Source organism: Bombina bombina, chromosome 1, assembly GCF_027579735.1.
Source record: "Bombina bombina isolate aBomBom1 chromosome 1, aBomBom1.pri, whole genome shotgun sequence".
Lineage (NCBI taxonomy): Eukaryota > Metazoa > Chordata > Amphibia > Anura > Bombinatoridae > Bombina > Bombina bombina.
In genome coordinates, this window is record NC_069499.1 from 1,150,053,154 (window position 1) to 1,150,066,207 (window position 13,054).

At 37.5% G+C, this 13,054-nt stretch overlaps 1 protein-coding gene across 1 annotated transcript in view; it reads left to right on the forward strand.

Moving 5' to 3' along the window:
* The first annotated feature begins 312 nt into the window (after positions 1–312).
* The window catches only part of PSME3 (proteasome activator subunit 3), an 84,804-nt gene continuing 72,062 nt past the window's right edge, over positions 313–13,054 (forward strand). The window contains exon 1 of the mRNA XM_053699503.1: positions 313–443. Within this exon, the coding sequence (XP_053555478.1) occupies positions 402–443 (42 nt within the window). The 5' untranslated portion in view covers positions 313–401. The remainder of the gene's footprint in view (positions 444–13,054) is intronic.

Sequence of the window (13,054 nt, forward strand, 5' to 3'; positions counted from 1 at the left end):
ACACTTCAATGGGACCAGCCTTAAAAAAGGCTATTTTTTACGATACAAAAAAAATAACCACTGAAGAGTACATGTAAATAAGAGTACACGTAACAATAATTAATGCGCTCTTCTATATCTATTATCTACTTCTGACACATTATTATCTATTTCATCCACGCGTAGAGCACGCTACACAACCTCCCACGTGACCCCACGCTTGATTCCGGAACCGGCTTTCCATTGGTCTCCGCCTCTGGTCGCTTTGGTTCTCATTGGCTTCATTCGGGCACGCCCCTACTGATTCGTCTCTACACACCTCGCGGTGTTTTAGACGTCACTTCCGGTACTGTGAGAGCACGCAGGCCGGTGAAAAAGAAGAAAAAGATCTGTTAGACAGTATCAATTGTTGCGGACCCGCCATGTCATCTTTGCTCAAAGTGGACCAGGAGCTCAAAAAGAAGGTGAATGGGCAGAAAGCTTTGTGACAAGTGTGAGGGAGGAAAGGGGAAGTATGGAGTGTACAATTAAAAGCTGTATTCTCTCTTGGTTGTTATAGCCACGCGTTGTGAGTTGTATATTACCACATGTTTTGTAAATGAGGACTGGGGACCCGACACATTTGTGAAAATTATAAATTGAGCTGTTTTTTTATTTTATTGTGGTAGGGACATTTTAACACCTTTGGGATAAACGAGCCTTAATGACTAGCATGACATATTGCGGATTCTATTTCAGATAATAAAACGTCATGGTTTAATTTCAACGAGACTCACGATTTTTTTCTCCATCTGAAATTAACATGTTATATAGACCTTGTATTTTAAATACTTATATAAATATTGTGTATGATTTTGTTTTATTACTGAACTTGTTTTTAAAAACATGAGCTGGCAAGACATTGGGTGTTATAAATTAATGTTGCTTTTTTTCTAAGTAGACTATAACTTCAGGTTCTTTTAACTATTCTGTACACTCAGTGTCTCTGTGAAGTATGAATGAAACAGTATCTGAAAACTTAAAGTGTATATGTTGTATGTGGTGAAACAAAATATACAGTTCTCGGTGGCCAATCCCTTTCGGTTTATTCATAATGGTTGTAGTTAAAAAGATTACAGCCAACATTTTTCTTTCATAATTCAGATAGAACATACAATTTTAAACAACTTTCCAATTTACTTCTGTTATCTAATTTGCTTCCTTCTCTGGTATCCTTTTCTGAAAATCATATATAGATAGGATCAGTAGCTGCTGATTGATAGCTGCACATAGATGCCTTGTGTGATTGTCTCACTCATGTGCATTGCTATTTCTTCAACAAAGGATATCTAAAGAATGAAGCTAATAGAAGTAAATTGGAATGTTTAAAATTGTATCCTCTATCTGAATCATGGGGAAAAAAGTGTTTAATGACCTTTTAATGCTTAGACTTTTAAATTAACTTTCTACCACAAATATGCCATCTATTTTAACAGTCCTCTGGCTGCTAATATTGGATTTTCTTTGGCACATACATTTTCAACTCCTGGCAAAACACTTAAAGGGACACTGTACCCAAAATTTTTCCTTCGTGATTCAGATTGAGCATGAAATTTTAAGCAACTTTCTAATTTACTCCTATTATCCAAATTTTCTTCATTCTCCTGGTATCTTTATTTGAAATGCAAGAATGTAAGTTTAGATGCCGGCCCATTTTTGGTTAACAACCTGGGTTGTCCTTGCTGATTGGTGGATAAATTCATCCACCAATAAAAAAGTGCTGTCCAGAGTACTGAAACCAAAAAAAAGCTTAGATGCCTTCTTTTTTAAAAAAAAAAAAATGATAACAAGAGAACGAAGAAAAATTGATAATAGGAGTAAATTAGAAAGTTGCTTAAAATTGCATGCTCTTTCTGAATTACAAAAGAAAAAAATTGGGTACAGTGTTCCTTTAAAGGGATATTGAGCCCAATTTTTTTCTTTCACGATTCAGGTAGAGTATCTTTATTTGATAAAGCAGGAATGTAAACATAGGAGCCAGACCATTTTTGGTTCAGTACCCTGGATAGTGCTTGCTGATTTGTGACTACAGTTAGCCACCAATCAGCAAGCGCTAACCAGGTGCTGAACCAAAGATGGGCTGGCTTGTAAGCTTACATTCCTGCTTTTTCAAATAGATACCAAGCAAATAAATAAAATTTGATTATAGGAGTAAATGAGAGAGTACAGGGTACGTCCTACAAAAACTGTCACTTAAAGGGACAGTAAAGTCAAAACTAAACTTTCATGATTTAGATAGGGCATGCAATTTTAAACAACTTTCCAATTTACTTTATTCATCAAATTTGCTTTGTTCCCTTGGTGGTAATTTTGAAAAGCTAAACCTAGCTAGGCTCAAACTGATTTCTAAACCGTTGAAAACCGCCTCTTAGCTCAGAGCATTTTGAAAGTTTTTCACAGTTAGACCGTGTTAGTTCATGTGTGTCATATAGATAACATTGTGCTCACTCCCGTGAAGTTATTTAGGAATCTTCACTGATTGACTACACTGCATGTCTGTCAAAAGCACTTAGATAAGGAGGCTGTCTGCAGAGGCTTAGATAAAAGGTAATCACAGAGGTAAAAAGCATATCAATATAACTGTGTTGGTTATGCAAAAACGGGGAATGGGTAATAAAGGGATTATCTATCTTTTTAAATAAGAAAACTTTTGGTGTAGACTGTCCCTTTAAAGTGAAGGTAAAGTTTTTGTAATTTGAAGACATCAATGCAATTACTAATTTTACCAGAAGCAAATTGCTAAGTATTTTTCTCTATTTTCAATTTTTCTAAATATGTATAGATAAAAATACCCACAGTTCCAATGATGACTCCAAAAGTGTGTTCACAATGCTCTGTTGAAGTGCGCATGCGCTAATCAGCGATTTCAGTTATTATACAATTTGATAATAATAATCATTCACTTTTAAACTGTAATAACATAATTTATATGTGATTTGTATTTTTACAAAGTATGTAAATCAGCTATTATATTGAAAATTGTAAGCTTTAAAATTCCGATTTTGAAGGATGGCAGTACTTCTAGTGAACAGTTTGAGAAGTCAAGTGATTCGCTTGTACGTATCGGAGCCGTCCATAATAAGCCGATGACGTTGTTAGAATTCCTAAATAATACCAATACGCATGCGCGAAGCGTGAGTGAGCATGGATTCCTAGATTCAGATAAACAGACTACCGCATGCACATATGAGGAAGGAGGTGGATGACGTGAAGTGACGGCTGCCTAACGTCCAGATTTTCAATTGGATCACAGAAAAGTGATCAAAACAGAAAAAAAAGGTGATTTAAAACGCTAAGAACTAGATTTACAAGCAAATTGATGAATGAAAGTCATATTTATTTGGAGGAAATAATTATATAGTGGATCGATATCAAGGTAACTTTACCTTCACTTTAATGACCAAGGACGTACCCTGTGCGTCCTCAGGGGTTTCAAGTGGTGGAAGCGACCGTGATGGCTTTCTAGGTATTGCAGTGATGCCTCGATATTGAGGCATCACTGCAATACTTTTTTTTTTTTTTTTTTTTTTGTTAACCCACCGATGCAGAGAGAGCCTCCTCGGTAGGTTTCTGGAGCAGTACATGGCAACAAAGTGTTGCCATATAGTGCTTCAAACATAAGCATGCTCCTGAGCTTACACCCCTTATTTTAATTAAGATACCAAGAGGACAAGGAAAATTTTAATTATACAAGTAAATTAGTTGTTTAAAATGTCAAGCCTTATCTTAAAGGGGCAGTAAACCTAGCAAAGTTATATAATTCTGCGCATAGTGCCGAATTATATAACATTAGCGCCAGCTTTCTAAAGCAAAGGATTAGAAAGGCTTACTGCAGGGTAACATGTTTATTTTGCTTGTTTCTATCTTGGAATAGTTGATTGAATTGTTTCTGTCCAATGTTATGCTCTTATTGAACTGTATTCAGGGACAGGAAGCCCAAACATTTTTCTTCATGAGTTGGATAGAACTACAATTTTAAACAACTTTCCTATTTACTTCTATTATCAAATATGCTTTATTCTCTTATCTTTTGCTGAAGGAATCTAGCTGGACACATCTAGTTAGCCAATCACAAGTGACAAATGTGTGCAGGAACCAATCAGCAGCTAGCTCCAACTAGTGTAGGATATGTGCGTATTCATTTACAAGAATGAAACATTTGAAAATAGAAGTGAATTTAAATGTCTTAATGACATGCTCTATCTGAATCATGGAAGTTTTTTAATTTTGACTTTACTATCACTTTAACTGCATTAGTTTATATTAATACCCTTTATCTAAATGATGATTTGTTTCCTAGTAATGTTCTGCTTTTGATGCAACCCCTCCCCCATCACAACATAATGTTTACCTGTAAACTGGCCAGTACGTTGTTATTTTTTGTCCTCTCAGTAATTAATAGTGTGACCAACATCTAGCATTTTGAACCATTTCCAGTGTAATTTATTCTGAGAAATAAAAACTGCAATTTGCAAATACTGTCAAAAGAAATTTGCTTTTCTAAATGCTACTAGGATGACAAACACATCCTCCACAGAGGTGTCCTAAAGACATTTAAAAATGCTTAAAGTGAAGGTAAACTTTGGTGAATGAAAGCCTGTGGGTTTTTTTTTTATTTTTTTTTTTTATATACTATTAAAAACAGGGGCACTTTCATTCATCAAAGTTTACAAAGCAGCCGTTTTGTTAAAAAAATTACCTTTTCACAGCCGGAGCAGCTTCCCCCACCTAGAGATCCTCTATTCACACGTCAGCAATGACTAATCCTGCTTCCTCCAATCACAGCTTTCCCCCCACGGTAGTCATTGCCTGAGGCCATGCTGTGATTGGAGGAAGCCAGATTAGTCATTGCTGACGTGGGGAAGCTGCTCTAGCTGTGAAAAGGTGGGGGGGAAGGTTTTTTTTTTGTTTTTGTTTTTTTTTTTTAACAAAACTTTGATGAATGAAAGTGCCCCTGTTTTAATAGAATTTTTTTAAAAAAAAAAAACAAAACGGGCTTTCATTCACCAAAATTTACCGTCACTTTAATGGAATTAAATGAGGAGGGCCACAGCAATAAAAGCGCAGAAACATTTTTTTCCTCCAATGTTCCCATTCCAGAAATATTCTTTTTGCTCCTTCTGTAACATCTGCATTATCACAGAGGGCTTCTCCACCAGCAGCATCATCTTCAAGTAAGAAAGTGTTGCAAACAACTGCCTCCAAAAATACATGATACCTTCATTTATAGATAGGATGACACCTTTTAAAATCGGTCGCCCAATCAGCTTCTTCTCATAGGGATAAGAAAACTGTCTGAGAGAGAACTACTGTTCTCTTGTACTGAGAGAGGAAACCCTCCTGGTTGTGTCAGCTTGACAGCCAGCTGGGTGTGCCCATCCCATTTTATTAAAATTGTCTTCTTATGAAATAGACACTTTAATAAAACAGGATCATGGGGCACCTAAACACTGCTAAAGCACTTCAGCAAGCTAAAGTGCTTTAGAAGTCTGGAGTTGTTTTATTTAATGGAAATGTGTTCTTTCTCTCTGGTACTTAGGATAATCTAATACGTCTCGCGGTACTACAAGGTCCCTCAAAGACTTTAAAAAGGCATTTTTTTTTCTTGAGTTTATCTCTCTATGTGGAGTTCTGGATGTGAAGTAGAGACAACTAAATTGCAAAATAATGCTAGAAAAGATTGATATACATCTTGAAAATTCTCTGTGAAAAGCACACTTGGGACAAAAAGCGGCTGCTCCTGGGGTGTTAACTAGCTGCAGAACAAGCTATATTATGCTATTGTTTGAGCCATTCACTGGGTCTCCTCAAATATTTTTCCTCATTCACCTCTACTGTTGTTGTTATATTACTATTGAAGCAGCAAATGTGTAATTTTAATATCAAAGTACACTGTATTGAAATATTTTTGTTTATACAACTTACATTTATCTTAAATCATGGAAGGGCATATAAAAGGTATCAGATCTTGTTCTATGTATGTATCTTGATTTCAAAAATTAAATCCTTTCAGTATTAAGACTTTCTCCATCTGCTCCAATTCTGTTTGACTCCCTCAGTTAATGGCGGATACCCCCATGGGTGTCCTTGCACTGTGGTTAAGAATTGCTGTGTTTTTCTTTCATGATTCAGATAGAGCATACAATTTTAAACAACTTTTCAATTGACTACTTTTTTACAAAAAAATAATTTTTTTTTTAACCCCTTAATGACCGGACCATTTTTCAATTTTCTTACCCTTAATGACAATGGCTATTTTTACATTTCTGCAGTGTTTGCGTTTAGCTGTAATTTTCCTCTTACTCGTTTACTGTACCCACACATATATACCGTTTTTCTCGTCATTAAATGGACTTTCTAAAGATACCATTATTTTCATCATATCTTATAATTTACTAAAAAAAAAAAAGATAAAATATGAGGAAAAAATGGAAAAAAACACACTTTTTCTAACTTTGACCCCCAAAATCTGTTACACATCTACAATCACCAAAAAACACCCATGCTAAATAGCTTATACATTTTGTCCTGAGTTTAGAAATACCCAATGTTTACATGTTCTTTGCTTTTTTTGCAATTTATGGGGCAATAAATACAAGTAGCACTTTGCTATTTCCAAACAACTTTTTTTCAAAATTAGCGCTAGTTACTTTGGAACCCTGATATCTGTCAGGAATACCTGAATATCCCTTGACATGTATATATTTTGTTTTAGAAGACATCCCAAAGTATTGATCTAGGCCCATTTTGGTATATTTCATGCCACCATTTCACCGCCAAATGCGATAAAAAAAAAAAAAAAAGTTCACTCTTTCACAAATTTTGTCACAAACTTTAGGTTTCCCACTGAAATTATTTACAAACAGCTTCTGCAATTATGGCACAAATGGTTGTAAATGCTTCTCTGGGATCCCCTTTTTCAGAAATAACAGACTTATATGGCTTTGTGGTTGCTTTTTGGTAATTAGAAGGCCGCTAAATGCAGCTGCGCACCACACATGTTTTATGCCCAGGAGTGAAGGGGTTAATTAGGGAGCTTGTAGGGTTAATTTTAGCTTTAGTGTAGTGTAGTAGACAACCCCAAGTATTGATCTAGGCCCATTTTGGTATATTTTATGCCACCATTTCACCGCCAAATGCGAGCAAATAAAAAAAAAAAACTTTACATTTTTCACAATTTTTGGTTTCTCACTGAAATTATTTACAAACAGCTTGTGCTATTATGGCAGAAATTGTTGTAAAAGCTTCTCTGGGATCCCCTTTGTTCAGTAATAGCAGATTTATATGGCTTTGGCGTTGCTTTTTGGTAATTAGAAGGCCGCTAAATGCTGCCGCGCACCACACGTGAATTATGCCCAGCAGTGAAGGGGTTAAATTAGGTAACTTGTAGTGAGCTTGCAGGGTTAATTTTAGAGATCAGCCTCCCACCTGACACATCCCACCCCCTGATCCCTCCCAAACAGCTCTCTTCCCTCCCCCACCCCACAATTGTTACCGCCATCTTAAGTACTGGCAGAAAGTCTGCCAGTACTAAATAAGAGGTTTTTTTTTTTTTTTTTTTTTTTTTTTTTTTTTTTTTTTTTTTTTTTTTTTAAATAAAAATTATAAAATATTTTAGTTGTGATGGACCCCTGCCTTAGCACCAACCTCCCTGATCCCCCCCCCCCTCCAGCTCTCTAACCCTCTCCCCTACCTAATTACCGCCATCTTGGGTACTGGCAGCTGTCTGCCAGTACCCAGTTTGGCCCCACAAACCAAACTATTTTATTTTTAACTTTTATTTGTATGTTTAATTATTTCTGTAGTGTAGCAGCCCCCCCACAATACCCCCACCCCCTCCCAGATCCTTTTAAATGTAAAAAAAAAATAAAAAAAAAATTCCCCTTCCTTTTTCATTGGTGTCAGTGTGGCTAATGTGCGCATGTGCATGCGCGTCCATGTGCACACACGTGTGCGCGCGCATCGTGCACGCGCGCGCACACGCTCCCTCCTCCCACCGGACAAAGGCACCATCGGCACCATCACTACCGGTGCAGAGAGGGCCACAGAGTGGCTCTCTGCATCGGAGTCTTGTAAAGGGGTATTGCAGGATGCCTCCATATCGAGGCATCACTGCAATACCCTCAGAGCTGCTGGAAGTGATTGTGATCACTTCCAGCACTCTGTTAGACAACTGACGTACCAGGTACGTCCATTGTCATTAACTGCTTGTTAATGCATGACGTACCTGGTACGTCAGTTGTCATTAAGGGGTTAAAGGGATATGAAACCCACATTTTATTTTTCTTTAATGATTCAGATAGGAGTAAATTTAAAACTTGCTTAAAAATACATGCTCTATTATTACATGTAGCCAATCATCAAGCACAACCCAAGGTGCTGAACCAAAAATAGTCCGGCTCCTAAGCTTACATTCCTGCTTTACAAATAAAGATACCAAGAGAACTGAGAAAAATTAATGGAGCAATTTTAAACAACTTCCTAATTTACTCCTATCTAAATCATGAAAACAAAATTTGGGTTTAATATCCCTTTTAATTCACTTGGTGGTTTAATGCGAAGCAATGCCCCCTGCACTTGTTGGTCTATATGACCATTTTATCTTTTGTTTTTTATAATCCACTTTGTGCTTTTATTAATCTGGTTTGTCCCCATTTTTGCTACCGTCTTCATTGGACCGCACACAGGAGTTCCTGCTAGCCTGAGAACAGTGAGCTGAAGCACTGCAAACCTTCAGCTTGTCTCAAAAAGCACAATTGAGTGGTGCTGCTACTAAATGTGGGTATTCTACACATTTTATACTGTTGTGGACATGATCAAAGGAACTACTGATGCACACTAAAAAAAATCTCATTGTAGAAAGTGAAAACAGTTCTGCATCTGGAGAAGTGCATAGGCCAAATTCAGAAGCCCAACCCTACTACATTTTTACACATTGAGATAGATATATTTAATATATAACATTTTTTTATAATGTATATTTCTTTCATGTAATTAGCAAGAGTCCATGAGCTATTGACGTATGGGATATACATTCCTACCAGGAGGGGCAAAGTTTCCCAAACCTCAAAATGCCTATAAATACACCCCTCACCACACCCACAAATCAGTTTTACAAACTTTGCCTCCTGTGGAGGTGGTGAAGTAAGTTTGTGCTAGATTCTACGTTGATATGCGCTCCGCAGCAGGTTGGAGCCCGGTTTTCCTCTCAGCTTGCAGTGAATGTCAGAGGCATGTGAAGAGAGTATTGCCTATTTGAATTCAATGATCTCCTTCTACAGGGTCTATTTCATAGGTTCTCTGTTATCGGTCGTAGAGATTCATCTCTTAGCTCCCTTTTCAGATCGACGATATACTCTTATATATACCATTACCTCTGCTGATTCTCGTTTCAGTACTGGTTTGGCTTTCTACAAACATGTAGATGAGTGTCCTGGGGTAAGTAAGTCTTATTTTTGTGACACTCTAAGCTATGGTTGGGCACTTTTATATAAAGTTCTAAATATTTGTGTTTAAACATTTATTTGCCTTGATTCAGGATGTTCAATATTCCTTATTTCAGACAGTCAGTTTCATTATTTAGGATAATGCATTTGAATAATCAATTTTTCTCTTACCTTAAAATTTGACTTTTTTCCCTGTGGGCTGTTAGGCTCGCGGGGGCTGAAAATGCTTCATTTTATTGCGTCATTCTTGGCGCAGACTTTTTTTGGCGCAAAAAAATCTTTGTTATTTCCGGCGTCATACTTGTCAGCGGAAGTTGCGTCATTGTTTGACGTTTTTGCGCCAAAAGTGTCGGCGTTACCGGATGTGGCGTCATTTTTTTGGCGCTAAAAGCATTTAGGCGCCAAATAATGTGGGCGTCTTTTTTTGGCGCTAAAAAATATGGGCGTCATTATTGTCTCCACATTATTTGTCTCATTGTTTATTTGCTTCTGGTTGCTAGAAGCTTGTTCGCTGACATTTTTTCCCATTCCTGAAACTGTCATTTAAGGAATTTGATCAATTTTGCTTTATATGTTGTTTTTTTCTATTACATATTGCAAGATGTCCCAGATTGACCCTGAATCAGAAGATACTTCTGGAAAATCGCTGCCTGATGCTCGATCTACCAAAGATAAGTGTATTTGCTGTAAACTTGTGGTATCTGTTCCTCCAGCTGTTGTTTGTATTGAATGTCATGACAAACTTGTTAATGCAGATAATATTTCCTTTAGTAATACTACATTACCTGTTGCTGTTCCATCAACATCTAATACTCAGAGTGTTCCTGTTAACATAAGAGATTTTGTTTCTAAATCCATTAAGAAGGCTATGTCTGTTATTCCTCCTTCTAGTAAACGTAAAAGGTCTTTTAAAACTTCTCATTTTTCAGATGAATTTTTAAATGAACATCATCACTCTGATAATGATTCATCTGGTTCAGAGGATTCTGTTTCAGAGGTTGATGCTGATAAATCTTCATATTTATTCAAGATGGAGTTTATTCGTTCTTTACTTAAAGAAGTCTTAATTGCATTAGAAATAGAGGAATCTGGTCCTCTTGATACTAAATCTAAACGTTTAAATAAGGTTTTTAAATCTCCTGTAGTTATTCCAGAAGTTTTTCCTGTCCCTGATGCTATTTCTGAAGTAATTTCCAGGGAATGGAATAATTTGGGTAATTCATTTACTCCTTTTAAACGTTTTAAGCAATTATATCCTGTGCCATCTGACAGATTAGAGTTTTGGGACAAAATCCCTAAGGTTGATGGGGCTATCTCTACTCTTGCTAAACGTACTACTATTCCTACGGCAGATAGTACTTCCTTTAAGGATCCTTTAGATAGGAAAATTGAATCCTTTCTAAGAAAAGCTTACTTATGTTCAGGTAATCTTCTTAGACCTGCTATATCTTTAGCGGATGTTGCTGCAGCTTCAACTTTTTGGTTGGAAGCTTTAGCGCAACAAGTAACAGATCATAATTCTCATAGCATTGTTAATCTTCTTCAACATGCTAATAATTTTATTTGTGATGCCATCTTTGATATCATTAGGGTTGATGTCAGGTATATGTCTCTAGCTATTTTAGCTAGAAGAGCTTTATGGCTTAAGACTTGGAATGCTGATATGTCTTCTAAGTCAACTTTGCTTTCCCTTTCTTTCCAGGGTAATAAATTATTTGGTTCACAGTTGGATTCTATTATTTCAACTGTTACTGGAGGGAAAGGAACTTTTTTACCACAGGATAAAAACTCTAAAGGTAAATTTAGGTCTACTAATCGTTTTCGTTCCTTTCGTCACAATAAGGAACAAAAGCCTGATCCTTCCCCTACAGGAGCAGTATCAGTTTGGAAACCATCTCCAGTCTGGAATAAATCCAAGCCTTTTAGAAAGCCAAAGCCAGCTCCCAAGTCAACATGAAGGTGCGGCCCTCATTCCAGCCCAGCTGGTAGGGGGCAGATTACGATTTTTCAAAGAAATTTGGATCAATTCGATTCACAATCTTTGGATTCAGAACATTGTTTCACAAGGGTACAGAATAGGCTTCAAGATAAGGCCTCCTGCAAGAAGATTTTTTTTTCTTTCCCGTATCCCAGTAAATCCAGTGAAGGCTCAAGCATTTCTGAAATGTGTTACAGATCTAGAGTTGGCTGGAGTAATTATGCCAGTGCCAGTTCTGGAACAGGGGCTGGGGTTTTACTCAAATCTCTTCATTGTACCAAAGAAGGAGAATTCCTTCAGACCGTTTCTGGATTTGAAAATATTGAATCATTATGTAAGAATACCAACATTCAAAATGGTAACTATAAGGACTATTCTGCCTTTTGTTCAGCAAGGGCATTATATGTCCACAATAGATTTACAGGATGCATATTCCGATTCATCCAGATCACTATCAGTTTCTGAGATTCTCTTTCCTAGACAAGCATTACCAGTTTGTGGCTCTGCCGTTTGGCCTAGCAACAGCTCCAAGGATTTTTACAAAGGTTCTCGGTACCCTTCTGTCTGTAATCAGAGAACAGGGTATTGTGGTATTTCCTTATTTGGACGATATCTTGGTACTTGCTCAGTCTTCACATTTAGCAGAATCTCATACGAATCGACTTGTATTGTTTCTTCGAGAACATGGTTGGAGGATCAATTTACCAAAAAGTTCATTGATTCATCAGACAAGGGTAACCTTTTTAGGTTTCCAGATAGATTCAGTGTCCATGTCTCTGACAGACAAGAGACGTCTAAAATTGGTTTCAGCTTGTCGAAACCTTCAGTCTCAATCATTCCCTTCGGTAGCCTTATGCATGGAAATTCTAGGTCTTATGACTGCTGCATCGGACGCGATCCCCTTTGCTCGTTTTCACATGCGACCTCTTCAGCTCTGTATGCTGAACCAGTGGTGCAGGGATTATACAAAGATATCTCAATTAATATCTTTAAAACCGATTGTACGACACTCTCTGACGTGGTGGACAGACCACCATCGTTTAGTTCAGGGGGCTTCTTTTGTTCTTCCGACCTGGACTGTGATTTCAACAGATGCAAGTCTGACAGGTTGGGGAGCTGTTTGGGGGTCTCTGACGGCACAAGGGGTTTGGGAATCTCAGGAGGTGAGATTACCAATCAACATTTTGGAACTCCGTGCAATTTTCAGAGCTCTTCAGTCATGGCCTCTTCTAAAGAGAGAGTCGTTCATTTGTTTTCAGACGGACAATGTCACAACCGTGGCATATGTCAATCATTGAGGAGGGACTCACAGTCCTCTGGCTATGAAAGAAGTATCTCGAATACTGGTATGGGCGGAATCCAGTTCCTGTCTAATTTCTGCGGTTCATATCCCAGGTATAGACAATTGGGAAGCGGATTATCTCAGTCGCCAAACGTTGCATCCGGACGAATGGTCTCTTCACCCAGAGGTATTTCTTCAGTTTGTTCAAATGTGGGGACTTCCAGAAATAGATCTGATGGCTTCTCATCTAAACAAGAAGCTTCCCAGGTATCTGTCCAGATCCAGGGATCCTCAGGCGGAGGCAGTGGATGCATTGTCACTTCCTTGGAA